Source organism: Puntigrus tetrazona, chromosome 13, assembly GCF_018831695.1.
Source record: "Puntigrus tetrazona isolate hp1 chromosome 13, ASM1883169v1, whole genome shotgun sequence".
Classification (NCBI taxonomy): domain Eukaryota; kingdom Metazoa; phylum Chordata; class Actinopteri; order Cypriniformes; family Cyprinidae; genus Puntigrus; species Puntigrus tetrazona.
The window spans coordinates 11149691-11176455 of NC_056711.1; the positions used below are offsets into that span (position 1 = coordinate 11149691).

Consider the following 26765-nt stretch of genomic DNA (forward strand, 5'->3'; position numbering starts at 1 on the left):
GTACTGTTCGGTTATGATTTGCTCGACGTGCGCTCCTCGTTCAGTTGGTCAGAATACTCTTTCAATCTGTAATGAGTGCGCCTGTTATCAGACAGGCTGGATATCAATTTAGTAAGAAAGAGAAAACATATCACGTGACAAACGTGGACATTTTGAATATCACTGATTCCAAGAAGCTCAAAAAGTAATTTAATTGATTTAACCGACTCGATACGAAATATTATTTCGCCTCATCAGTCCACATGGTGTCGCTGTTGATTTTAACTTGATACTCAAACGCCATACCGCTTTCCTTTCCATGACCATAGAAGAACAAGTCACGTGTTGTGTGTACGGTAGTGTGTACGCCAGTTATAACCTTGACTGCTGACTGTTATATGTATTCGTTTATGGGTTTTCAGAACTGTAACGAGAATGTTACAGATGAAAAATCGTATGAAATATTGCTCTGTCGCAATCGCTGCGAACAGACTGGTTTCAGGACCGGTGAAGAACCCTATTGTCTTTATGGACATAGCAGCTGACGGCGAGTTCATTGGAAGAATTATTATTGAGGCAAGTCATGTCATTTAAGATGAACCGCCGTTATTTGTAATGTGACATAAATGACTTAGAATGAAAAAAAAGAAGGAAAAAGTTATTTTTTTCGGCCAAGGCATCTAATGACTGAAACTAACTTGAATTTCTCATGTTTTCACCAGTAGTTGTAAATGTGGAAATTCTTTAATAGTAATATTTATTATTATTATTAACTAACAATAATTGTAATATAACAAAAACGAATTTTTATTATTATCGTGTTCAGTAAGTATTATTATTATTCAGTTTCTATCAGTGTTCTAACGACGGGTTTCTTTATACTTTATTTGCAGCTTTATGCTGATGTTGTACCCAAAACAGCTGGTAAGCAAATAGAGGTTTCATAAAAAAATAATAATAATCTAATAATATGCATATGGCCTTGCAAAGACAATGTTATATCAAATATATTGTACATATAGTTTCATACAGTGCAGTTCTTGTGTTTCAGCAAATTTCCGGGCCCTTTGTACAGGAGAGCATAGCTTTGGATACAAGGGCTCAGTTTTTCATAGAATCATCCCTGAGTTCATGTGTCAGGTAAACCATGCGCCATCTTATCTCATCAGTTTTATTTATTTGTTATGAGGAATATGTTTTGATCCTGATGTTTTGTTGACAGGGTGGAGATTTCACTAATCATAACGGCACTGGTGGAAAGTCTATTTATGGAAAGAAATTTAACGATGAGAATTTCAAGCTGAAACACACAGGGCCAGGTAATGTCGCTTTTACTTTTCCATATTTAACTGTCACAAAAATAGAGTACAGCTTTTTACCACACGTGGAATGTAACATGCAGTTTTTTAAGAAACTGTAAAAGGTTGTAAGTGAAAAGTGTTAACAATGAAAGAGTTTGTGGTTCCACAGTCACGTTGGTAGCTGACAACATAATGTATTAAAAAATAATGAATAATGCAGTTTGTCAATGGAGGACAATCCAATTCTGTGGAAATCCATAGCTCTTTTCTGCATGCGTCTAGACATGGCATCTACTCGGTTCCTCTGGGATCTGATTCAGCTCAATTTCATCACTAAATGCCTGAGGAAGTGTGCAATAGCTGCATCTGTTTGCAGCCACAGGGTGGCAGTAAGGCTCGCTCAGTTGCAGAAATCGCTTTTGTAATCTTCAAACAAATGACCTACTTTCTAAGCAAGTCAAAGCCAGCCTATGCTAGTGCATTTTTGGTGCCAGGGGGATCCTACACCAGCAAACCCTCTTGATAGATTAATATGGGCAAATAGTGTTGGGTTGTGTAATACATGACTGTATGTAATTGTAGTAGAGAGCCGTAACTTACCCAAGCCAGATGTTGTCTTTCATCCAGTACCCCCTGCTGCTTGCAAACTTTTTTTTTTTTTATTCACTGGTTGTTATTGTGGAACTGTTGATTGTTCGATTTTCCCCGAATCTCTATATCATTAAATTATTCAAAGTGACAAATTTGCCTATAAAAAGCATGCAGTAACTCAGGAGGTGGTCTGATTTTCTCTCCGTCTCTCTCTTGTAGGTGTCCTGTCTATGGCGAACTCTGGGCCAAACACAAATGGATCCCAGTTTTTCATCTGCACTGCAAAAACAGAATGGTATGCTGGTGGAAAGGTTTTTGGTTTAATTGTTACCCTAGTGTTTTTATAGGATTGATGTTCCTGTCGTTGTCTTTCAGGCTCGATGGCAAGCATGTTGTTTTCGGGCAGGTCAAGGAGGGAATGGAGACAGTCTCAGTAATGGAGTCCTTCGGCCTACATGATGGAGGAACTGTGAAGAAGATTGTCATCACAGACTGTGGAGAACTCAAGTAACCATGATGTGCATTCATTTCAATGTGGTCACAACAAAACTGCTTATGCATGTATTTTATTATTATTAATATATTTTTTTTACGTTTGTTACAAAAGTACCTATTGCCATTGTGTCAGTCCATTAAGGTGTTTTATGCTTACTAAGTAAGCAAATGACTCCGCAAGTATGGTAAATACTTAACCCTACACAACTAATCTTGCGCATGCCATGGTCAAACGCCATGGGCTGTAAGGAAATTTATACTGTTAAAGCCTCTTTTTTCGTCGGGTTTTGAAATTAGGATAAAAGCTATACAGAGATTGTTTACCTTCTAAGAACCATGCCAGAGAAACCCCGGGAGGTTTTTTAAATAAATAAATTACACATGAAACTGGGTTTGACATATGGAATTTCTTCCAGGATATTTGCATCCTGTGCCCATTTTTTTTTTTTTTTTTTTTTTTAATGACTCAAGGCTGTTTTCCAGATGAGGGCCGGCTACAACTGCAGCAGTATATCTGGTTGCGTGGCATGCTTTTTAAATCTTCCTGAGAATGATCCCAAACCTTTTTTTAGACTCGATCCAGCGACAAGATTTCCTGTCCCCCTAAAGCAGGATATGACATCCTGTTTGGCTATGAAGATTCTCCACCTCCAACGTTAAAGCTTTCAGCAAGAGTCCTCTGAACATGTTCATACAATGGTTGTGGAGACGGTTGGGAATACAAGTTTGTCAGATGTGTTCCATTACAACTGCAGCCAGCTGACATTCGCATACCCTGAAATGAAAATGAGCAGTCCGTTTTAGACGGTGTGTAGGTGTAGCTTATCACAGTAATGCCTTATGAAAGTAAATTATGAACCTTTGTGGAAAACAGTGCTCTTTCCTAAATGAAACCATATGGGGTCTGCACTCACAACTGGTTTGTTTGACTTCTCCGATTGCAATGTTGCTATAGAGACATTCTCATTCCCGCTCTGTTTAAGTCTGCATTGTTGCAACAAACTTGATATAATTTGGGCCTCCACCCTCTAGTGAAGTTTAAGGGATTTGGAATGCGTAGACCAATTACTTAAAGTTGGCTTCGAGAGTAAAGCCAGCGTCATCGCCAGGTCCTGACGTTCACATACAGCGCTCATGTGTTTACAATCATTACAAGTAATTAGGTCGAGTGAAAAAAATACACATCTGTGTCTTCAAACCTGCTCTTTTGCGAACACCAGGCGAACGCTGAACTGAAAGAAGGGCTATTCGACAGTAAATGAATGTGATGTCAGAAACACAACCGTTCCCCAAGGCTTCAGACTATGGTTTTCTATTACACAAGCGTCATTCCCAAGGACCGTATCTAAATAATTAATCAGTCCATACCGCCTTCAGCGTGACTGATTTAAAATGGACACAATTTTCCGACACCCAGTCACGGGCCAAAGAACATGTTGAAATCCAAAAGCAGGCAGTACATATATTTGGCACAGATTGAACAGAAATATACATCACTGTGTGCCATTAGGAAAGAAATGAAACGGAGTCATGATTCACTTAGTCAATGTTTTAATCGAACAAACTTCTAAAAGCACAGTCTTCAGTTTTCATAACTAACAAATAAGGCACATATCGGAATGCCGTTTCATGGACGCGGAGCAACAGATTTCATCTCATCCCACATTCTAGCACGTTCTCTTTTGTCTACAACACTTTCTGTTGCTCGGTCCACTCCAATATGATGACAAATATTTTACAGACATTACAAACATGAGTGTTAAATCAGTACATTCAGTAAATCTATTAATGGTACTGGAAATCCTAGGAGTGAATAGGCATTTATTAATGGCTAACAATTAGAGAGGTGTATTCTACAAAAGCTATCTTGGCAAGAATTAAACATGTATTAATATTAAATAAGAATACATTGCACAAATGATAAATCTTGAATCGTTTAAAAAAACATGCACATGCAAACATCAGTCCCACACATTTGTTTGAAAAATAGTCTTCGTTTTTTCTTTCTTTTTTTTTTTTCATTTTTACATACGAAGAAAAATATTTCGACATCATTCCTGGACTCGGCAGTAACTGGAGACGGCTAACTAGAGCTCACAGTTTCATACAGTATGGGCCTGATTCACAAACACATTTTGACCATGTAAAAGGTTTGTACGTGCAATTCAGTGTTATGGTCAATGACTGGAGTTAGTCACATTTTTTTTTGCCACTGTTTTGCGTCTATAAAACACCTACGACTTACAGTGTGCGAGTCAGTCTCTGTTATGTGAAAAACAGCTGTTTGTGATGTTAGAATGAGTGTTATAGGTTTCCTATAATGCAAATCAAAACATTCATGCTGTATAGCAAGACACGCAAAGATTCAAAACAACACTGAAGCACACGGATGCTCGTAACAGGTAAGGTTACTATATACCAATAACATCTAGAATAACAAAACAGAAAAAAAAATGGCTTGTAAGGGCATAATAATTATGTACCAACTTTTGAATAATATTCTATGTAGTCATCAATATTTTCTTCATAGAGTAGCTTCTGTTGCATATTTTATACAAAAAAATAATTGAATTGTTAAAAAAAAGAACAAAATCCTTCCATAAATATTTCTGTAGGATATAATCAAAGATTATTGTAAAACATCAAAGGAAGAAAAAACAAACTCCCAGCTCTTTTGCATCTCAGCATTTTGCCCTTTTTTCACATACAAAGTTTTAATATTGCATCATAACATTTCGAAATAGCTAACTTGATAATGATGGTAATCGAATATATACAGAAAACACATACTAGTATCTTTGTAAGGGAAAACATCAAAATCTTGTCTGGATATCAAATTGCTCCAAAATCTTCATTATCTATATTGTTTCCAAAATACACATATCTTTAATAGAAAATAACAAGTTTATACTGAAAGTGAGCTATAAAAGTCAAGTATATGTATTTCAAGACAAAAACATGCGCAAAAAGCACTTTGTATAGTTTTAAATGCATGTACACTCTGTCAAAACCACAAGCTCTGTCTTTCATTTAATAAAGCAGAAATCAGGGGAAGCTCATTTACGCAATACATGCCTTCAACAAGGGCTGTTATCATTTTAGTCACGTATATAGTGCAATGTAACTATTTTGCAAAAATAAAGCAATTTTAATAACGAGGCCTCAATCTAGTGGTGCACTGGGTCATCTGTTAAAGTGTACAGACCTGACAATAAATTGAATTGATCCCAAAGACGCAAGGAAATCATTATGTGCAGACTACCGGCTATGGGTGATCAGCAATGATTATGATGAATCCGCAGTAATCGTTTATTTCACTGGTTATGTTCATTACGCCATTCATTACGGTGTTTATCAAAAAGCAGAGTAACTCATTCCAGCCTAAATGAGGCCTGAAGTAAACCTTGGCGTGTAAGAATGTACACACAGCGAAGCCATTGGCAACACCAGAAAAACACAGTTACCAAGAAATAAAGGGTCTCAGAAACAATGATGACGTCCAAAGAACAAAGCAGCGACTCGCAGAAACAGCCTTGCTTTTTATTTAACGGTGATCTAACGATTGACTCCCTGGCAGTTTGTACTCCTTTAATTTCCCATCAGAAACATAAAGCCATTTTTTCAACTGAAGTAAAATTAGCTAGTTTACATTTTCAGACATCTAATCGGCTCCTTCAATTCCTCGGCATCATACATGACATTCCTTGGCAAAAATCTGGACTTTTCATAAGGCACTAGAAGTTCCCTTCAGACAAGATTCGTATCTTCATCTGACTTTATCTCAATGAATGAAACATGAACTAATATTCAACAGATAATATGTGGACTCCAACGATAAGTAAACAATTATACACACTGTATTTACCATGTAAAAGCATTTAACTTCATATGTACATCTAGGATTGACACAATTCTCACAATATCCGTCTACGACTTCCCACTGGAACACGTAAAGCTACATTTATTGTTTAATAATCCTGGGCCACACTCAAATACGATCAATTAGTACTTTGTGTGAGCCATAACAAGAGGTAAAGGCACATAGATCCTGTACACATTTACTTCCATCCAAATATTAACACCCTCCCATCATAATGTCCTCAATCAAACATCTTCAATCAAATGTACCCAAAGTGTTTTCTCGTTACATCTCCAAAAAAACTCTTCAGCATTACTTACTTTGTCCTTCTTTTCCCTTTACAGCCATATATTTGTCCTATCAAACAGAAAATGCTTCCCAAAAATCACAGTTTAAACAGGGTGTAATTCATCAGGTACATCTGTAGCCAATGCATAAATATACGCATGTGGGGTAAGGCGATAAAAACCGTAAAAATTAAGTATTTCATTCTGAGATATGATCAGAATGACTGTGTAAACAGCGGAGAATTTATTTAATGAAACATATTTTAGTGCAAGGGTCAAACTCAAAACATTCTTCAAAATAAAGGTTATTTATGCATCCATGGTTCCATTAAACATCCCTAGAACCTTTTCATTGCACAAAAGGTTTCTTTATGGTTCTTTAGGTCGTAAAAATAATTATTTCTTCTTCTATGACATTGCTGTGGAGGGATAACCCTTTCGTATCATTTTAAAATGTTAAAATAAATGTGTTGCATAACATTGAAATGAATTAATGACATTTTCTAGAGCGGTGTTTATATAAGACAGATGCGCATGGTTTCATCTGAGATGTGTCATTCAAACACACTCTTTATCCTGAGCTAGATATCTCAGCGAAGAGCAGGCGTTATGTTTTTTTAAATGCTAGCACATGGACTGAAAAGCTCACATTTTGACCCCTGTACCAAAATACTTCAGCTTTACATGGGATTCTAAGACGTTTGAAGCAGTTCTCTGGCATCAGTTGACAACATACGTAATCACATTTCAAAGGACGGTGACGGTCAGCTAGCCACGGCTTCGTTTTGATCATCCACACACTTCATTCCACTGCGCAACAATGTAAAGAACTGACTCTGCATAAGCTGCAATGGTTTTGCATAGTTGCCAACAACTCGATTCAAATGCCTCCAGGGCTGCATTTAACCAACTTGACAAAAAAACATCTCGCATTTGGCAATTCATACATAAGTGAAAGACATAAACTACCTGATGGGCTAATCCGAAGCATTAGAAAGTTCTATTCTACAGTAGTTTCTAATGGCAAGAGGTGGGGTTAGACAATACCTGTCCAGATATAAACACGGATGAAATTATCCCAGTTTAGTTAATTCAATTGCACTACGAAACGATACACAAACATAAATAAATATGTGACACAAAAGCTAGGGATGGAAAGTCCATTGTCCCTCTGTTAATTCACAGTTAATATGATGTGCTATTGACCCAAAAACTCTGCAAAGGCACACTGGGCCCTTGTTTGAGCAAACTAACGTGACACCTTTAGTGCTCGGCACATCCTCATAGTTCACTTGGCAGGGAGAATGAAGGGAGAGTCTGTAAACACACAATCAGGGGACGCAGTGGTGAGGTAATCCACTGCGTCCCGTACGGATAGAAACACTGTCCCAAACATATTCAAATGTCCATTATACACAATAAATGCGTCGCATGCTGCTGATACACAAAGCCGTAACTAGCGTTAGAGATATTTACATGAATGTTTTGGCACTTTTCACTTTTTCTTGGAGCGCTTGGTAGGCGAAGCGATGGGAAAGGGTGGAGACGACCTCAGGATCCTCCTTATTGCACGCGGCGGCAGTAGTAGCCCAGGACTTTGCACTTCTCACACAGATGCTGCGGGTGTTCCTTGCTCTGGTCCGAAACGTCCAGGCCGTCGGGTTTCTCTAAAGGACGCTGAGAGGAGCAGAACATGTGAATCACACTTTGAGTGCACGTGCGCTTCTGTCCACAACATCAGTCAGGTTGAAACTGGAGATTTCTTTTTGCGCTTGGCTAGACTCTTTGGAGATATGGTTTTGGAGACGAAGTATCAGGATCTCGTAGGTCCAAGTCTTAAACCACAATGGACCAACCACAGGGGTGTGTCAGAAATTTGTTTGGGATGGCTATCAAGAGCCAAGTCGTGCTTGTTGTGTTTGCAATCGCTGCCAGAAGTACATGTTTTGTTATTAAGACTTTAGATTTTTTTCCCTCAGTAATTTTGCAAAGATTAATGTACAAGAGGATCCCAAGCAAGTTTAGGTGCCTACAGGATTCCATCGCTCAAGACGACAACCAGGGAGGGAAGTCTCTATAGTGAATCTTTGTTTTGGACGCGACGCAAAAGACACTGAGAACGTGCACGGGCCAAATCTTTTTGGCTGTTGATCACAAATAATACTTTTGCAATTATTTGTTTTCCCACCCACTGCTTTTGGAAGATCGTTTTACAATCTTGTTATTCTTTCCTGTACGTCTCAGTTGCGCTCCGTGAATTACGGAAAACCAGGTTACGACGGGCCATTGGGAGGAGACAGCGCTGTAACCCGAGGGAGTGTTTGCTTGTGAGCCAAAGGCTTTTGTGAATGATAATAAGAGGAAATGTCTAATACCTCTGTGAATTAATAATTTGGCAACTGCAGCCTTGATGCTCTTAATAAGCAGAACGAATTCCTGCCAAAACCAAAAAACCCAGGAAGCTTGGGAGGACTTTATATAATACCTCTGCTCCATGTCTGCTCTCATACTGTAAAGATGTCAGCCGTGTTCCCTGTGCATGTCGTTAAATATGAGAATGATAAAAGCAGGGATCTCTGGACGCCTGCTTCTTGAGCACATTCTGGCTATTTTATGCAGCAGTGTGGCATTGGCACTACTCAGACACTTTTACTTAATCGTCCATCGGGAGCGGCTGGAGATATAAAATACTTTACGGCGTCCAATCTGGAGTATTGAGCGATTTCCATACTGCACGACTTGGAAGAATGATTTCCATTGTGAGGGAACAATAAATATAGAATTTTTCATATGTTTGCTTGAGTTACAGGCAAAGAAGGCCAGCTGCAAACCCTTAAAGGCTTTTTGATATATATTGCAGTGCGCTGCACATCTCGCACGCTTACTGCAGGAAACATGTTAAGTAGGTGAGACTGAAAACCTAAAGAATTCACTTGTCAGAAGGGAATTAGCCATAATACTCTGTCCTGTGAAAGAGTTGGCCTTCTCAACAGCTGGTTCCTTCGGTACGATGGCTGCAAACGCATGTGGATGCAAAACTACTTGTAGTGAAGGTAATTTCATTGAATGCTACCCTCCTGAGAGAAATTTGCATGCTTGAACCGTGCAATGCTTCTTTAAAAAAAAAGATTAACCAGCAAGTTTCCAGATGTCATTTAAGATAAATAATTTTAACTCTTACTGTATTGTGTATATATAATATTTCATGTGGATATATCTGAACAAATAGATTTTATTCAGGTCAAAATCAAATCAAAAACGTCTTTTTTAGATAATGTTTATAAGGTTGCCACTTTTTACAATGTAGATGAGTTCAGTGCCTTCCTGAAAAATGACCCCCCCTTGAGTTCAAGGGGTATTTGGGTTACATGGATGCCTTGAGATTGTGTCTCAGGTTTCAAGGGTACCTGCTGGGCCCCATCTATAAGAACTTCTTGGAAGACTGCACTGTATGTACTTACTCAGTTAAATGACAGATTAGAAAAACTTGCGTACGGTATTTTAGCAATACAGTGTCAGATTATATGAGCTGTTAAAACATGGATACTGTACCTGTTTATGAGGATAAACATTGATATGGCATTTGATGCATTCCTGTCCCATGTTGGCCCAGGAGTTCCCACTCATCCACTTCCTTTTGCACTTAGGACACTTGTATTCACCAAAGCACCTCTTCTTTCCTTGGTATGGAGTCAGTCCTTCACCTTTGGGTCTTGCCTGAGAGAACATGTCAGAGACAGAGTCTGATTAATGAGAGTTCAGCTCAGAAAATCTACATTCGTCCGATCATCTGAAACAGTTCTGACTTAGTGCACCTCTGAAGCAATTTGAAGCTTCTATGGATTGTGGAAAATTTGTATAAATTTGACACTGAGCAAATTTTATGCAAACAAGTAAAGCATTGAACACAATCTTTGACGCTACTGAGAACAAGTAACAATACTCTTGTTGTTTCTCTTAAAACATTTGGAATGGTAACAGCTGGCGAGCGGTTTTGTTAATAAACAGCTTTGTCATTTTTATTAAATTCTAACTGATACTGATAAGCCAGCAGTTATTTTGAGGTTATGGCCAATAACTGATAAATGGCTGATATTAAAATTCTGCACTGTGTTATTTAAATGAATTCAAAATAAAAGCGTATTTGGACATTGCAAACTTACAGAATGGAAAATGCGATATTCATTTTGAGACCTTTTACCTGCGATAATTATAAAATCTAATTATCTATAAAATAAATCCCTAAGAAATCTTAGTGAGCAAGAGAAATGACTAATTACTATAGGACCTGCAATCTATAGGATTGGCTTTTTTCCTTTACAACGGAAAATTTGCTAACAAGGATTATATTATGGGAGTAGTTTCAACAAAGTAAGTCAGTGCTGACATCAATATCTAGGTTTCTATAACAGCAAAAAAAACGTTTTTCCCTTTGAGCATCACAAACATCATTTTGGTCAAAGTTTGTCCAAGCCAAACACACTTAAAATGCTTAACTCAAGTCTGTCAAACCCTGTCACAACTGATTCTATGTTGTTCTGCAAAAACACATAAAAACATCTAAACAAAATGTTGATAGTTACAGAAAGCTGCTAACTTGAAATGTGACACTGTTTTTTTTAATCTTCCTAAACTGAACAAGATGCTATGTGTGGTATGGCAGACTTTTTCTGGAGAGTTCAAACTCCAAACCACTACACAAATTCGAGAACTCAGTATATGGGGAATTCTAATGATTTTAATTATGTAAGTGACTTCAAACCTCAACAGATAATTGCGGTGTGGTCTTCTGGCCACAGAGTGTACATTATTACATACCCTGTGCTTCCTTTTTGACTCAGTCCTTTTAAAAGAGAACAGAAAAGTGGCTAGCAGTAGTGCATTATGAGCCCATACTGCATGAGTGTCTATGATTTTTACCAAATTGCTGTGACACTAAACAGGATTTAGGATGTGAATCCATGCATCCAACCGTGAGTAATCTTGCATAGCAAATCACTGGCTACCGGAGTGTTTATTCCACACTGTTAAGGGGATAGGGAGGCCTAAAGCTGCTTTACTGGTGAGAGGATTTGGAAATGAAGTTCCAGGTCCCATATGAGCGAAAAAGAAGTGATATCATTTATTAGCATCTGCTTCCATCCACTCAGAGCCAACTGGCCAACTGACACACTGCATGCAAAAGGCTCTCCTCCCCAACCTTAAACACCATGAGTCAACCACTGTCAACAAAACTGTCGACAACAGCTGGAAAGCATGACGGTTGTGGCTGTTGTTTTGCCGATACTTTCAAACTTCACAGAAGGTCTGACGCAAGGCCATCCCTGCGATGGTGCCAGTCCCTTTGCTATCGTAATGCTGGTGGTCTGATGTGGGTGAGGTCCTAAATCAAAGAACAGGCAAAACAATCAGCGATATCCAGTGTCAGAACCACTGCTTTCTATCACTGCTTTCCTTCAAACATTTAGTAATTAACTCAATATGTGATTTTGGTGTGCCAAAGGAAGGAATGCCCCATGCTCTGAAACTCAGGTGTGTACCAGATGCCCAGTTTCTGAGAGTAGTATTAGTTCATGAATGGATAGAGTTAAAGCTTCACATCATAGAAGAGGGATATTGGGAAATATTAGCACATTTTAAAATAACTGTATCAAAATATAATTGAAAACTAAAACTGCAGATCATGTGACAATTTCAGCTTTCCCCAAATGGGAATAAATTATATTTTTAAATATATTAAAATAGAAGATAACATTATTTAGAATATAATAAAAATTTTCACAATATTCTTGTTTACTCTATGTGGGTCAAAGAGGAAAAAGGGTTTAAGCATAAAATCAATAAGTGTAATACTGCTTCAAAACGTTGTTGTTTTTCCCCGCAAAAGTTTTCTGTTTAATTTAATTGCAGTCTTGTTTTTGTTTTTCTGAAAATTTACAGAAAACACCCACTACATATTAAAATACTAATTACCTTCACCTGAAATAATAATTGGTTGTCATTTTTTTTTTTTTTTTTTTTCAATTTTCCATCATTCTAGGTTTTGCACATTTGGCAGTAATAAATATTTACTACATAAAAAACAATAAAATGAATTATGCTACCTTATAATTTTATATATTTTAATATGTACAAGTCAGTTTGAATTTTTACATAAACATTGTGTTACACTAAATGAAAATGTAACATTATTTCAACCAAAGTTTGACATTATATTCTCCAAAAAACTTACTTGAAACCTTAAAATTCAATATTTTACTTACAATTAATGGGCTTACGGACATTTAATAGGCTTATGGTAAATCTCTCATCTTAACATCTTTGACCCATGTTTGATTAAACAAATGTATATTTGGTGAGCATAAGAGAATTCTTTCAGCAAAAGTAAAAAAATTACAATTTTCCATTGACCAGTATTATACAGTATACAGGGTTATATAAACCTTGGGTCACACTGCATGCTAAACTACCACAAAGCACAGTGGGAAGATCTCCTTGAACCGCAACTGGACAAGACCGGACAAGTTCCGGCATCATCAGATTTGATCAGCAGTTTTGAAGAATTCACAACTCTGTGAAAAAGGCTCTATATATCCAGCACTGCAGAGGTCTCTGGGCAAGTGCCAGAAGACACACATGATATTCTGTTTACAGCAGTCTGACCTATTTTGGTTGTGTTTTTAATAGATTTTAGACCAATAGAGCTACACTGGCAGTGTGAAGGAAACCTGGCGAATTTGACATTTAGACATTCTATAACTCATTCTTTAACTGGAATGGAAAGGGGATAAGACACAAACAATAATATGAGTGAAATTAAAAGAAAAAATATGGACTTTTCCTTTAAATAATTTACCGAAAATAAGCTATTTGTTGCTCATTTGAACCACATTAGTCTTGCACTAACCACCGGATCAAAAATCCACAAACCCAAGAACCCAAAATTTATTATCCTATTGTTTTAGCTCTGAGAATATTCCTCCCACTAAATAAGCAATTGCTCAAAACAAAACACTCATTATTTTCCAAATGCAACAATCTCAAAAGGAAGTAATGCAATGGAGAGTACGCTCTACTTACAGTCACCAAGAGGGAAATGACAAACTAATGGCGTTGTCAGAAACGCCAGAGTCTAAACACATCCTGACCGAAGCCTGTGTGTTGCAGATTTGTGTTTACACAGTTCTACCCAGTGCATTGCTCTAGAAGTAATGTAACCATTTTAACCCAACCCCAGCTTAATGGACACAGCAGGTTTGTGTAAATCAATCTGGCTGTTTGTCCAATGAAAACACAGCTTAAAGACAGGAAAGGGAATCGATAAGAGCAACACTGAATGAATAGCTGATGTTTGATATGTCTCTCACATCCTGCCACAAGTCAATGTTTACTTCAGAAGCAACATACATTAGCTTTAAGAGTGTTTTTGAAAAAAAAGGACTCTCACTAACGAGCTTTTCGAAGGAGTTCTAAAGTTATTTTTTGAAAAAAAAAAAAGAGAAAAACCCACCATAAACACAACACATATTTACACGCTGTCAACACTCAGTAAGGTGAATCTTGTTCCAAAGACCCCCACATTGTTAATCCTAACGGCCTTAAATGACAGCGGGGTCACACACTGAGGACTAAGCGGAACATTTTTGAGCTTTCTGAATACTTATGACATCGAAGAGATGGAAGTATCCAGTGACTGTAAACACTTATGGAGAAGGGAGATCAAATCGAGCGTCTCCCCTCACCATCCCTCCAGCTGTGTTCCCTATGGAGACTGAATGAGGGGGGGGTCTGGCTGTCCTCGCAGTAGAGCCAACCTCCCCGCAACAGGACAAATACCACAGCACGGCAGTCATCGCTCACAGCTGGAGACGTTCCTCCAATCAGGCCCTACAGGACTGAAGGGGGAAGGAAATCAGAAGCAGATGGGTTCCATGCTGGTATAACATGAGAAACTCTAAAAGTCTCTTTTCAGACCAGCCCTCTGTTTTCAATTAAGACTATACAGATTAACAAAAGGGTGCCAGAGGAGAAAAGTGAGAGATAGGGATTCAGTATTTGGAGAGAGATAAGGCTTAAAGGAGCGGGAAATATTATGAGGGGTCTGGTCAGGGCAAGTTCAAATAAAGAGCCCACTAAAATCCACTTTTTAAAGTAAAGGCACAGAAACCTGCATCTCTGTTTGCTTTCTACTGTAGTCAACCAATAAAATTGTAAATAAATGGTTAAAATTAATAAACGAATCAAACAAATAATCTTACAACAGAAAATGTACGTATCGTGTTCCTTTAAATATTCAAATGTACTTAAATGTAAAAAAAGTCACCTGATTATATCTTTCAAAACCATTGACTAATGGCAGCAAAGGCAAAATAGTTTAACAGAAAAAGCCACAAATTTAATAATAATTTACCACATTTAGCTGTTTTTTATGTTATTTTTCTGTGCGCAAAATGGAGGAATTCTTGGAAGGGTGACTATGCAGTTTAAGAGAATTCTTGGAGGTAATTGAAAAAAAAACCACTTCTTTGGCCCAGGGTGCTGAAGTTTGGTTTTGCAAGGAAATGCATGTCAACTCTTGGGGCTGAGAATCAACAGGAGACTACAAAAATCCAAACACTTTTTTTTTTTTTAGTCTTCACATTTTTTGCCTTCACAAATGCAGCACAAAAAAACGTTGCGCCTAATGTTTGGCTAATCATAAAACCTGCATAGCTGGTTGTCCACAAACATTCAACTTCATGCTTTTTGCTAATATCACCCAAAATCCGTCTGTTTTAAGTAAACATGAACCCACTGAACTCAGTAAAGACTGATAATTGCTGAACAGAATGTTTTCCTATATATATGTACACACACAAACACGTACAGTAGCCCCAAAAATATTTGGATTATTTGGAAACTTATGCAGTTTTATGCGTGGCTTTAAAATCTTTGCATTAGTCAACTAAATATTAAACTGCATTTATTTTAAACATTTCATACAAAATTCTAATTTGATATCATTGCATTATTTAATTGTGATTTTTTTATAGGTGACATTCAGATGTTTTAGTTGTGGCTTGTGTCCAAATACTTTACATAAATAGGTGTCATCCCAATGCTTAGCACATGTAAACAGACACGAATGTACCAACGCGTGTTACAGAGCTCTGAGCCATTAGCATCACAATGTGAGAACGGATCAAGTGGAGCTCTGTCTGGCCTGGATGAGGAGATTCAGCCAAGGCCAAGACAGAGCCTGCAGATGGCCTTTCCCAGAGTCCCACACACAAGAATGATAGTGTCGAGCTCATCAGCTGCGTCTGTGTGCGATTTCCGGAGTGCTCGGCGAACGGCCGGACTTGAGCAAGCATTCCAGTCAGGTGCACGCTGGTGTTATTTATTAATCCCCACTAGGGCGGCTAAATGAGGCTAGTGTTTTCTTGGGTCTCTCCGTGTCCTTTTCTTGTGGGTGCAGCTGTCTCTTTTTACACCCGAAAGGCAAGGACGGCATCGCAGAGACTGACAAGAGGGAACAGGTGTGCTGTTAAATGATAAATCTCTCAGCACACAATGCCTCAGTGTTAGGGAAAACAATCCAATCACGCACAGCCACTGACAGAATTTAGGGAGAAATTAGAAAGCATGAAAAGTTGATGTTGACATGTTATACTTTTAGTTGCTGACCTTGGGTCAGCCTTGACGTTTTTTATTAATGACTGGTGTTGGAGAGTCTAAAGTAGCTGATACTGGATCTGTGTTTATAAAGAGAAAGGGAAGGAAGCTTCTAATCACAGAAAAACAGTCATTAACACCTCAGCACTATAATGATGTCACCGTTAACAGTTTGCAATATGGTTCAATTTATAAAACAAAACTTGTTACAAATGCTAAAATACAATTTTAGCATTTTGAACAAGTTTTGTATAACATAAAACACTGTTGGAAAAAAAATTAAATGGCTTAATTTTTTTAATCTTAATTTTTTAACCTCATATTTTTATTCAAATGCCACAACACAAATCTTACATTGAAATGAGCGCTAAAATCCTGACCCTTTCTTATAAACAACTGCAAGCTCTTTAAATCTGCCTCAGTTTAGTGAATGCATTGAACCAATTTCCGACCTTGCATGTTCTCTTTTTTGATAATCCGTTTCACGCAGATATACATGACAATACAGAAGAAAAAATGTGTTGCCACTTTAAAAAACGAAACAGATTTGTAAAGCGCTGTTCACCAAAATACAACATCAGAGCTACAGAGATATTGAAATTGAAATTCAAACACGTTTTGCAAAACAACTAGATGCCAACGCTACTCTCTTAAGCAAATATTCCTGGACCTTACATATTCCTTAAAACAACTATTTTCAGTTGTGAAACCAACACATGTCCAGTGGTCACTAATAATCAGTTTGAAAATTCATTGCAGATTTTGGCCCGTTCAATCTTTTCTAGGTTATTACAAAGCTAAGTAATGTTTTCCAAGTATTTCAGATAGCGCTGGACTGCTTCCTGGTTTTTTGGCGTAGGCCCCTGGAGTTTGGCTGCTCCCTCTGCCAGCATCTGGAATCCATCAGTATAAACAATGGAGGCCCCGGTGCTGGAGCCTCTCGCCCGGCTCCCATGGGACTGCACTCCGTACAGCACAGGAACACCAGTCCCACCAGATACAACGTGCTCAATTACCCCACATCGAAGCTGAGGGGAAGAAAACTCAACTTTCTGCTAATCTGTGTTTGGTTTGGCCGGAACGCAGAAGAGATTGATTCGCTGATAGATGCCCAAACACACACAGATCAAACTTCACCGTTCCTGAGGGGTATACTCTTTACGCCGCTCTGTTTGCTCTGATAATTAGCTGCAAATCTTTTGATTAAGATTCCCATTGTTCAGTCCATTGTAAATGAGTCACACACAATGCACTATGCACACAAATACGACAATTCCTCTGCCAAACGTTCAGTGATGGGAATCACAGCACTCGCTGTCCCTTGACCTCCATTTTCTAGAACTGAAACATATGTTATAGATTACACTAAACAACAGACATTTGGCCAAAGTGAACAGCAATCTAACACTTGCTCTAAAATATATGGGTTTACAGAATCCTTTTGGGCAGGGGTGTCAAACATATGGCCCGCAGTCCGAATATACAGCCTGTGGAGAAGTCTAATCTAATTTCAAAAATTAAATTACGATGAAAACATTCCCAAACATTTATTATATTTGTATGATAGATTTATAATACTCTACTTTACAGCAGGATTGATTCATTTATGTTACAGAAACAGACATTTTTTTAAAACAAATTGCAAATTGTCTATTACTTTTCGATGTATTTTTGATTTTTGTCACTAAAAAATTATAAGACATACAGTAACAATGCTATATTATTCGTTGCTGTTAAATTAACATTCCTTAATGTTGCATGTACAGTATACATTATCTAAAGGTCAAATTCCACATATTCATTAATTAATCCTGGATGTGTGAGTATAAATTATACAAGCACCCTCTATGGGTTTACCAAGGTTTATCAAAAAAAACAAACCAAAAAAACTGCCGGCATAAAGTGACACATAGACCAATTTGGCCTGTGACCTAAAATGAGGTTGACACCCCGGTGTTAGTGGTATAAAGTATGGTCCACTCACTTGCTTGAACATGTTGAGATTGCTGGCAGTGGGAGTTGGCATTTCATAGATTCCAGACTAATATAGCTAGACCAAACCCGTATATACTGACTAGTGTGAAAGAAACAGAGGATGCAGAGGTAGGCAGCTCTCAAACTGGGTCTCTAAATACCAAGCTAAGTGTGAGAGAGAGCCTTTATGCTAAATCGAGCCGCAGAACATAAACCTATTTATTCATGCAGATGTATTTATAAACTCCAGAAAGTTAAGTACCACTGGGGTTAGGTCAGTGAAAGATGTACAGATCTGGCCGGACAGAAATATTACATATGATTATGTACAAAAAATTATATATAGCTATATAGGAGTTTTAGTTACACAAAGACAGGCATTGCTTGGGCCCTTAATTTGTCCACCAGCAGCTGCTCCTTTACAGCAATGACTGCTGAGATAAGCATTCTTATCTTCTACAGTGCTAAATATAAAAGCTAGCCATACACAATCAAACTGCATTAAAACATTTTTGCACTGGTGAATTAATAAAGAACTACAGTGTTTGATTACTTGATTATTAAATGTATTGTTCATGTTGCGTGAATTTTTTTTTTTTAGCAATATGTCAGGTTCACAAAGCATATAATAAATCATGAGAGGACATGCATTACAACGATTTTATCTCAGCTGAAGGGTGCTCTCTGCTTAATGTCTTCCCTAAAATTCCTTTAACTGCAATAAAAACCCATGTAACACACAACCTCGTGTGGCGTATTACTTTCATAAAAGGCGGAAACATAGACAGACCACCAGTATTCGATTAAATCAAATACAAAAATAATCAGATAATATAGTCCTTAACTGTCAGCGGTTGCCAAGCAGCATAACTCTGTGTATATATAGATGGCATGGCTTTGAATGTAGCTCATCCAGAAAGAATTAATAGTCAGAACTATCCATCTTATAATTCACATATATAAATACACCTTAGATATTCATTACAAATAAGCTGTTTTAGTACAATGACTCATTAAAGTAGACATCCAGAGGTCTTTGTGGATCAGTTAGCCTCTGATTATAACACTATGAAGCATTTCTGAAATGGCTTTATGAGGCAGCATCCTCTGCAAAGGCTGTATACTTGTGCAACATTTCCAAATGGCTTTCCGTGAACAAAAAGCAACGATAGTATAAACTTCTCCAAAATCTCAAAACAAAGGATTTTATAGCAAAAACAGCAAAGAGCTCGACACGGCAGCCTCCACTGGAGGCTGGACAACATAACACTCAATAAATCATTTCTTGGGATCCAGCGTTTTTCTTATTTATAGGCAATAAAATTGCATTCAGTCACACAAATAAATGAACTAGTTATTAACATACCACAGTGTTTGCTATGTTCATCTCTTCCCCAGTTTCAGAAAGAAAACAGCGTACTTCCAAGAAATCTGACCTGCCAAAATCGCACATGGATGACATGAAGCGATATGTAATACAGCAATGCATTAATAATGACAATAATGTGTCAAAAAGCAATACTGAAGGGACATGACACAGGAAATGTGTACCCTACCCCACAACATCACTCACATAGACACTTTATTCAAGGTGAGAATGTAGTATCGACTATCAAGCTCAAGGATACTGTAAACTATCCGTTAGCATTCCCATTCATCTAAATGGCAGATTTTCGGCTGGTGCAGGGAAGCAGACAATCTGAATAGCTACTCAGCACCAAATAAATATTAATAGTATATAGTAAATATTAATAAGTCCTTTTTGCCCCAAGAGCCCTTAACAAGAGCCGCAATTAGTACAAAACTGACTTTAGGTAATTACATATTTGCTTGAAAATAAAAAATATTTAATGCAAATACACTGCTACATCTGAATTACAATCAATCAAGCATTAGAAAGCAACAGTTATGGCATCTACTTTGAGCCATGCTGATCAACTAAAGTGAATACTTTAAAGGAGGATTAAATAAGAAAATATTATTTCAAGCTAACATAGTCTACTGGCAAAGCTAAAGGCATGAACATATCCACAAACTGGTGTTAGGAAATCATCTCAGCACTCAATTGAAACTGGTGACAGGCAAATAGCTGGCAAACCACTGATATTTTTCAAGAGGGCTTATCAAACACAAGCGTTAGCCATCATGTGGGTAAACACTCTAAGTGGGCCTGTACTGTAGATCAAAACCTGAATCCAGGACCCAAGGGAGCCTAATCTTGAAATAACACTGAATTTCCCATTTAAATTTAGTCAGAACAAATGTGGCCTTTAATGAAGGCCTTTTCTCTGTGCACTGTCAGGCAAGACAGCTCGCTGTGCCTGTTAGACAGGCAAGTTTGGCATTCCTCCTCTAATTAGGAGTTCATCACACACAGTCACAGCAGTGTCAGTGAGGCCACTAACCTCTGTTGCTTTCAAACCAGGATGGACGTGATTTAACATCCTTATGAAATAGCAATTGACAAAGCTGGTATTTACAGTACTAATACAAGTTTGGAACGGCTATGATTATTTACGCTATTAGCTTCTCATGCTCACAACAAGGCTATTTGATCAAAAATAAATACAGCAATGTTGTGAGAAAAATTTAATAGACATTTTCTATTTTAAGATTTTAAAATGTAATTTATTCCAGTGACGATAAAGCCATTAAGTCTTCAGTGATCCTTTGGAAATGATTTAAAACATGCTGAATTTGTGATGATTTCTGTGCTACTTAATATTTTGGTGTAAACCATGATACATTTTTGTTAGGACATTTTAAGAATGATTAATTCAAAACAAGGGTGACATGATTTGAAATAGTTTTGTGTAATAATGTTCAAGCCTTTGCTATCACGTTTGATTGGTTTAATGCATCCTCGTTAAAAAAGGATAGCCCTATAGTTAAAAATAAATACACTTTAAACTACTTTATTGTGTGATAAGTACTTCTAAAAATTTTATATGTATGCACTTAATAAACTACCCTGCAATTGTAGTATATTTATTATTAATTCTGCTAAATTGGAACAATTAATCTTTTACTTTTTTGTTAATTGTACAGAAGTATTGCTAAAGCCCAACTAAAGATATACCAAAGTATATAAACAGTGCATTAAAATGCATTTTAGGCTTAATATTACGAAATATACATTGTGCAGAAGTTGAAGAAGTATGCTATGGATTTGAGCTAAGTATGAAATAAACGTAAATTAAATCTAAAAAATGTTTTACTAGGGAAATTTCATGAGAAAAAATAATCATATTTACAAGGAATCATCAATACATACGAAAAGCATTTTGCCCTTTTATCTTTCCTGTGTCTATAATAAATCTGCTGTAGAAATATTTGCATTGTTTTTCTTAAGATTAATAATCCAATTAATGAATAAAAATACAGTCTAGGCCAAACCCATATTTCTGCAGTTTCCTGGAACCTGGATAAAATGTAAATAACGCAATTCATCTAGAAGATATGAATGTTGTCTGCACCTGCAACGGCATCATTTCTCACATATTGCTGCTTTAAACCGACCTGCTATCTGTAAATAAGAAGAGATCAAGAGAGATGTAAACAGACGGTTCTGCACACTAAGAACTGTTTAGTCTTTTCTCAAGGATCAAGAGCTTCATTCCAGGTCATTTCTTTCTAGTTTTACAGGAAAATACATCACAGAGACATGTGTTGTTGGCTGTGTGCTGCAACTGCTGATCTAGAGTTATAAATGATGCGTTTCTTTATCGCAGAGGCTTGTCAGTCAAGAGAGTAATCAAATTATGAGTGACATTTTATGAACCAGAGGTTATGGGAACCGCTCTTGCTGTCAAGGGTTCTTTTGTTTGATGTTGTATAGTAGAAAAAAAGACATCTCAACAAAACTTTGCAGTACTTCTCTTGCCAAGATATTGAGATGAAATACTGTCCACACAAAACTAAGGCAGTTTGTGTTGGTCCATCAGAGGAAATGGTGTTGGCCACCCCGCCAGACAACTAATGAAATATCTGATATCAGTTTCCCAATAAGGATGTTAATGACGCTATATTGTCTCAGAGAACAGCGTCCTGGCAGAATACATTTCATAAACATCATTCTCAAGCTGAAACCGAATGGCTGCAATACAGGTACAGTAAGCCCTCCATACCCTAAAACAAACCTGAGCATGTTTACTTATCTTAGCAAACTAATATGAATCATATCTGAAATCGCTTTGCCTGGATTACCCTTTAATATCTCTCAAAACATTATTTTAACTATGTTATTAATAAAACTGAATCTGGACTAACAGGTTCAAATTGGTGTTGTACTTGAAAAGAGTACGGGTGGGAGTTTTATTTATGAATGAGCACATTGTGTTCTTTGGTTTCTCAGGAGAAGGTTTTCACTTGGCCCGATGTGTAGATAAATGTTTTCTATGTATTTGGTTTCACTGGAAAAATGCTAGGGGTTCGCATTAGAGCTAGCTGGCATTGGCTAAATATCTCACGCGGATAATGCTGATGCTTCGGTTAATCGGTTCTGATCGGGTTTGAAATCTTCGCTCTCTCGGCGCACATACATTCATCGTCTTAATGCAACGCACGGCCCTCAAAAACAGATGACACATGAGATGGAAATTGTGGACTGTATCAGATGGTGGCATAGCAACAGTTTTACACAAACTAAATCTGCTGCTACAGACTATGACACAAGACCCTAAACAGCCCAGTTCCTGGTAATGATTGTGTCTTTAAAATGCCTTTACGTTATTTCTCAAAATGCTCACATGTAAAAGATCCTTGTATCTGCAATGGTCAAAAACCCAATTCCCAAGGATCTCTGTGCCAGCCCAGCTAACCCTAACGACTTGTACAGCTGCAAAACGGGATTAAGTTACCAAAGCAATGAATGACATGAGCAGGTTGATTGGCTTGTGTGTAAAAAGATCGAGGTAATGTATCTAAATGTTTCCATCTTATTTCAGAGCACATGGTTGACATAGTGAAGAGGACATATTGCACCACTGTTTTTTCATAAGGTAGACACGTTTTTCTCTTCATCTGAAAGGCACGTTTGTTTTCGGGCACTTAGGATGTGGCTGTGCACATGTGAGCTGTTTTACAATGTGGTTTGTCGCTGTATCATCATGCTATCTGTTTATCTGGCTACGCTATGATAATGGCGAGGGATTTATTGTGTAGTAAATATCCATGTAAACACATGTCGTTCCTCGGATGATCTGCTCTCAGCCATGTCCAGAGGAGAGGGCTGTCTGTTATGTCTCTAGCCATTGAGAGATAAGCTTTATCTGTTTACATTTCAGCCTGTTTCACTGTCTTCTCTCAGATAGCCTCGCTAGTTTCTATCCCCCACACATATACACATTTAAACTACATACTATCTCTGGAAAGATGTACACACAGTAAAGTGGGCCCAAAATGTACATTATTTGGACAACTACAAATTTATTTATTGTATTGCAACAGTAAACCAGATGGCATTTCTAAACAATCAGCTCTACAGTACAACCTCATAGATATTTTTGCAATTCATTACTTTCACAGTGATTTTTAGGGGATGTGTAAAGTCAAGTTCACATAGGTGTACTAGCAGATTAACTATTTAATTTGTGCATGCACCACTAAGAAAGATTTGTGCATGCACCACTAAGAAAGGACAACCAGATGTTATTTAAATAATTTTTGACTATATTGAAATTTTGCATCTACTGATAAAGGCGTCTTTCTTTTAATATAAATGCTATTTGGATATTTTGACATTTATACAAGTGTAAAGACATTTTTTGAACCACGCAGATTCAGTGTGTCAGAGAAGGACTGAAGCAGAATGGAAGGAAGATCACAGGTCAGACTGTAAAAACATTCCCATACTGCCCTTCCCCCCCTCAGTCATTCTCTCCCTTACACCCCCACTACTTCCCTGAGCCCTTCCAGCCGCCGCAGTGACTCAACACAGGCCTTCCAGCTCGCTACAACAGCCTCTTTTGTATGTCCTTTGTGCCAGGCTGAAGAACCAGTACACCACAGTATGGGTTTAACTCTGTCATTCTTACAACATCAATAAGTAAATTTTTGCATATGAACAAAAATACCATTTTGTTTTACCACATATCTGGAAACAAAATTTCCGTTTCAGTGTTTATAATGTGGCAAGAAATGGTTAGCCACTTGAGAGACCAACAAATATGACACCATCAACATCATAATCATCATCATCAAAATCCTGGTATTAGATTTGCTGATCCAAAGGTAGCTGTGCTTGCATTATTAATTGTTCTGTGTAAATTAAATGCAGCATTAAATGCATGCAATCAGAATAAACTGAGAAAAGAGTAATTTCAAAATTTTGTAATTTCAAAATTGGATATTTTAAAATATTAACAAATAAACATAAATTAATTAGCCTAATGTTTACAACCTGAATGTCTATTTTATTTACAAAAATAAATAGCATGTAAATGTATTACTATTTGTAAAAAATGTTGATGTAAAAAATAAAGAAGAATAAAGTCTTGCAACCCCTGCAATGAAAAACAACAGTTTGAAGTCATGATTATTTGGCTCTTGAGAGCTTTTGGGTACCTGATTTGAACGCCTCTCGTCAATGATTTGTCAGCCTGCAGGATGACATCCTGTCATGTTATAGGCTTCCATCAAAAAAAACAAAAAAAAAACACAGCTGACAGTCTTCCCTGGTCCTCCATAATAACAGACTCTATTGCTAATAGAAGTCCAACAGGAGATTGCCTGTTCTGTGATTAAAAAAGAAAAAAAAGATCTGTGGTCCCCGCTTGTGCTGTAGTCAGCATCCCACTGGGTGAACAATACGAGCTGACTTCCTGACCCCTACGTCTGGGTATCCTAAAGACAAACAATGGAACCCTTAATTAACATCGGCCATTCCCAGCACTAGGCTCTTCCTGACGGTCCCGATTCAGACCTGAACACAAAGCTTGCTGTGTTATTCCTCTGACACCATCTTACTGTGCTCGTGTGCCCTCAGTAAGAACGCTGCCAGTTAGTCCTCAGTAATATTCATTCTGAATAGAAGACTCTCTACATCAGCCCTTTCACATATTGAGGTCAAAATATGAGTGATGGCATTCAGTTTGGAATCTGGTGATTTGGGTGAGAGAGATGGATCTGTCAGGGTTATCTATTTATATGATACAAGATGAGCTCATGGTTGTACATTATCTGTTCTTCTAAGCTGGGCAGGATGTGTTTCCATGTTAGATAAGGACAAACAAATGGTCATTCTGCTAAAGTTATTAGGTTGGCACAATGTAATCAAGGGAACCTGTAGGTCGTACATAGTCTTATAATAACAAACAACCTTTTGGTAACAATACCAATGACCTTGTGCAGGTTTATGGTGGCTTTGTCTACGGTTTAAAAGTTAGTGGCACACAAGAGCGACTCTGAACAATAATCATGTAGAAGGTAACTAACTTCCTGTGACTAACCACTGGAGAAATGTTCTAATTATAATATTGTATGGAGACATTTCTCAAAATTTCTTCCTTTATGTTCCATATAGAATAAAGAACGTCATACAGGTTTGGATCGATATGAGTAAATAAAGACATTATTTTTATTTTTGGGTGAACTACCCCTTTAAGAAATCAGTCAGGTCTTAGTAGGAAAAGGCCCAGAGAAGCAAATACAAGCCAGATGAAGTAAAACTTGCAGAAAATCTCCTAATCATAATCAAAATCCCACAAATCAAAGTTTATCATGTCATTTTTTACAAGCAGATTGTACAATATTAGTGTTGACATCCACTTCTTGCACTTGTTTTCTTTCATTAACTTTTGTTCTCACAAGACCAGACATGACCACAACCTCTCACTGAGAAATGATTGAAATCTTTATGAAGGATTCTGGAAAAATAAAAGTTAATGAAAAGATAATTACGACGGATTTATTGAATAATTATACTCAATACTCTGGTCCACATCAGTGAAGGGCTGAACATCTTAGTCTCTTTATCCGACCAATATACCCTGTCTGCACAAAGCAGGAATCTCTGTCATTATTTTGAGGGTCTTTTTTAAGACTAAGAATGCCTGTGCCCTTTAATTTATCTTCATTAATCTCTTTGAGGAAAAAAAACAGAACAGAACAGAACAACTCTGAAGCAGAACGCCATTTACATTTGTGGTCTTCTCATTTCTAAATATGACAGCAGATCACAACTCTCACTTGAAGAGATGTTATCATTATCCTCCTCTGATTGCTGACATAGAGGTCTCATGCAAAGGGACATCGACAGGCCAGCGAGACAGAAAGAGGGAGGTGCATTTGCTGTTGTATCAGCAAAAGTCAGAGGAAGAGTGCTATTCTCTATGTAGAGAACACAAAGCAGCTGGCAGGAAACCAGCTTTTCATATTCTTTTAACTTTGATTTCCGTTTTGAGGAAGTGTGTTAAGTGTGCTCACCCTAGCGCTGGCCTTCATCAGCTGACGGTTTCCAAATCCTGACAAGGACGTCCCTAATCATCAGAAAAACTTACGCTTTATTAAGATGTATTTAAATGAAGAGGCGCCCAATCGTTGTTTATTGCACTTATTACAATTGCACTTACATTTCTAATTTATAAATATGCAGTACTCTTGTATATGCACTGTACATTACTATCA

General features: G+C 37.5%; 2 protein-coding genes across 2 annotated transcripts in view; one reads left to right on the forward strand and one right to left on the reverse strand.

Annotated features, from left to right (window-relative positions):
• Positions 1-305: 305 nt before the first annotated feature.
• Positions 306-2757, forward strand: ppifa (peptidylprolyl isomerase Fa). The gene is made up of 6 exons (XM_043255009.1): positions 306-555; positions 873-903; positions 1031-1119; positions 1202-1298; positions 2091-2166; positions 2247-2757. Exons 1-6 carry the CDS (start codon positions 415-417, stop codon positions 2380-2382), a joined length of 570 nt encoding a protein of 189 aa, XP_043110944.1. The 5' UTR covers positions 306-414; the 3' UTR covers positions 2383-2757.
• A 1143-nt stretch (positions 2758-3900) lies between these two features.
• Positions 3901-26765, reverse strand: part of zcchc24 (zinc finger, CCHC domain containing 24) — a 32396-nt gene continuing 9531 nt past the window's right edge. Inside the window, exons 3-4 of the mRNA XM_043255007.1 lie at positions 10065-10229; positions 3901-8189 (exon numbers count right to left, since the gene is read on the reverse strand). Coding sequence (XP_043110942.1) covers positions 8076-8189; positions 10065-10229 — 279 coding nt within the window. The 3' untranslated portion in view covers positions 3901-8075. The remainder of the gene's footprint in view (positions 8190-10064; positions 10230-26765) is intronic.

Bases quoted from the DNA above. Each gene is read 5' to 3' on its own strand.
- ppifa (XM_043255009.1), top strand. From the start codon at position 415: ATGTTACAGATGAAAAATCGTATGAAATATTGCTCTGTCGCAATCGCT. The intron at 904-1,030 runs GTAAGCAAATAG...CTTGTGTTTCAG, and splicing joins TGTTGTACCCAAAACAGCTG to CAAATTTCCGGGCCCTTTGT. The intron at 1,120-1,201 runs GTAAACCATGCG...TTTTGTTGACAG, and splicing joins TCCCTGAGTTCATGTGTCAG to GGTGGAGATTTCACTAATCA.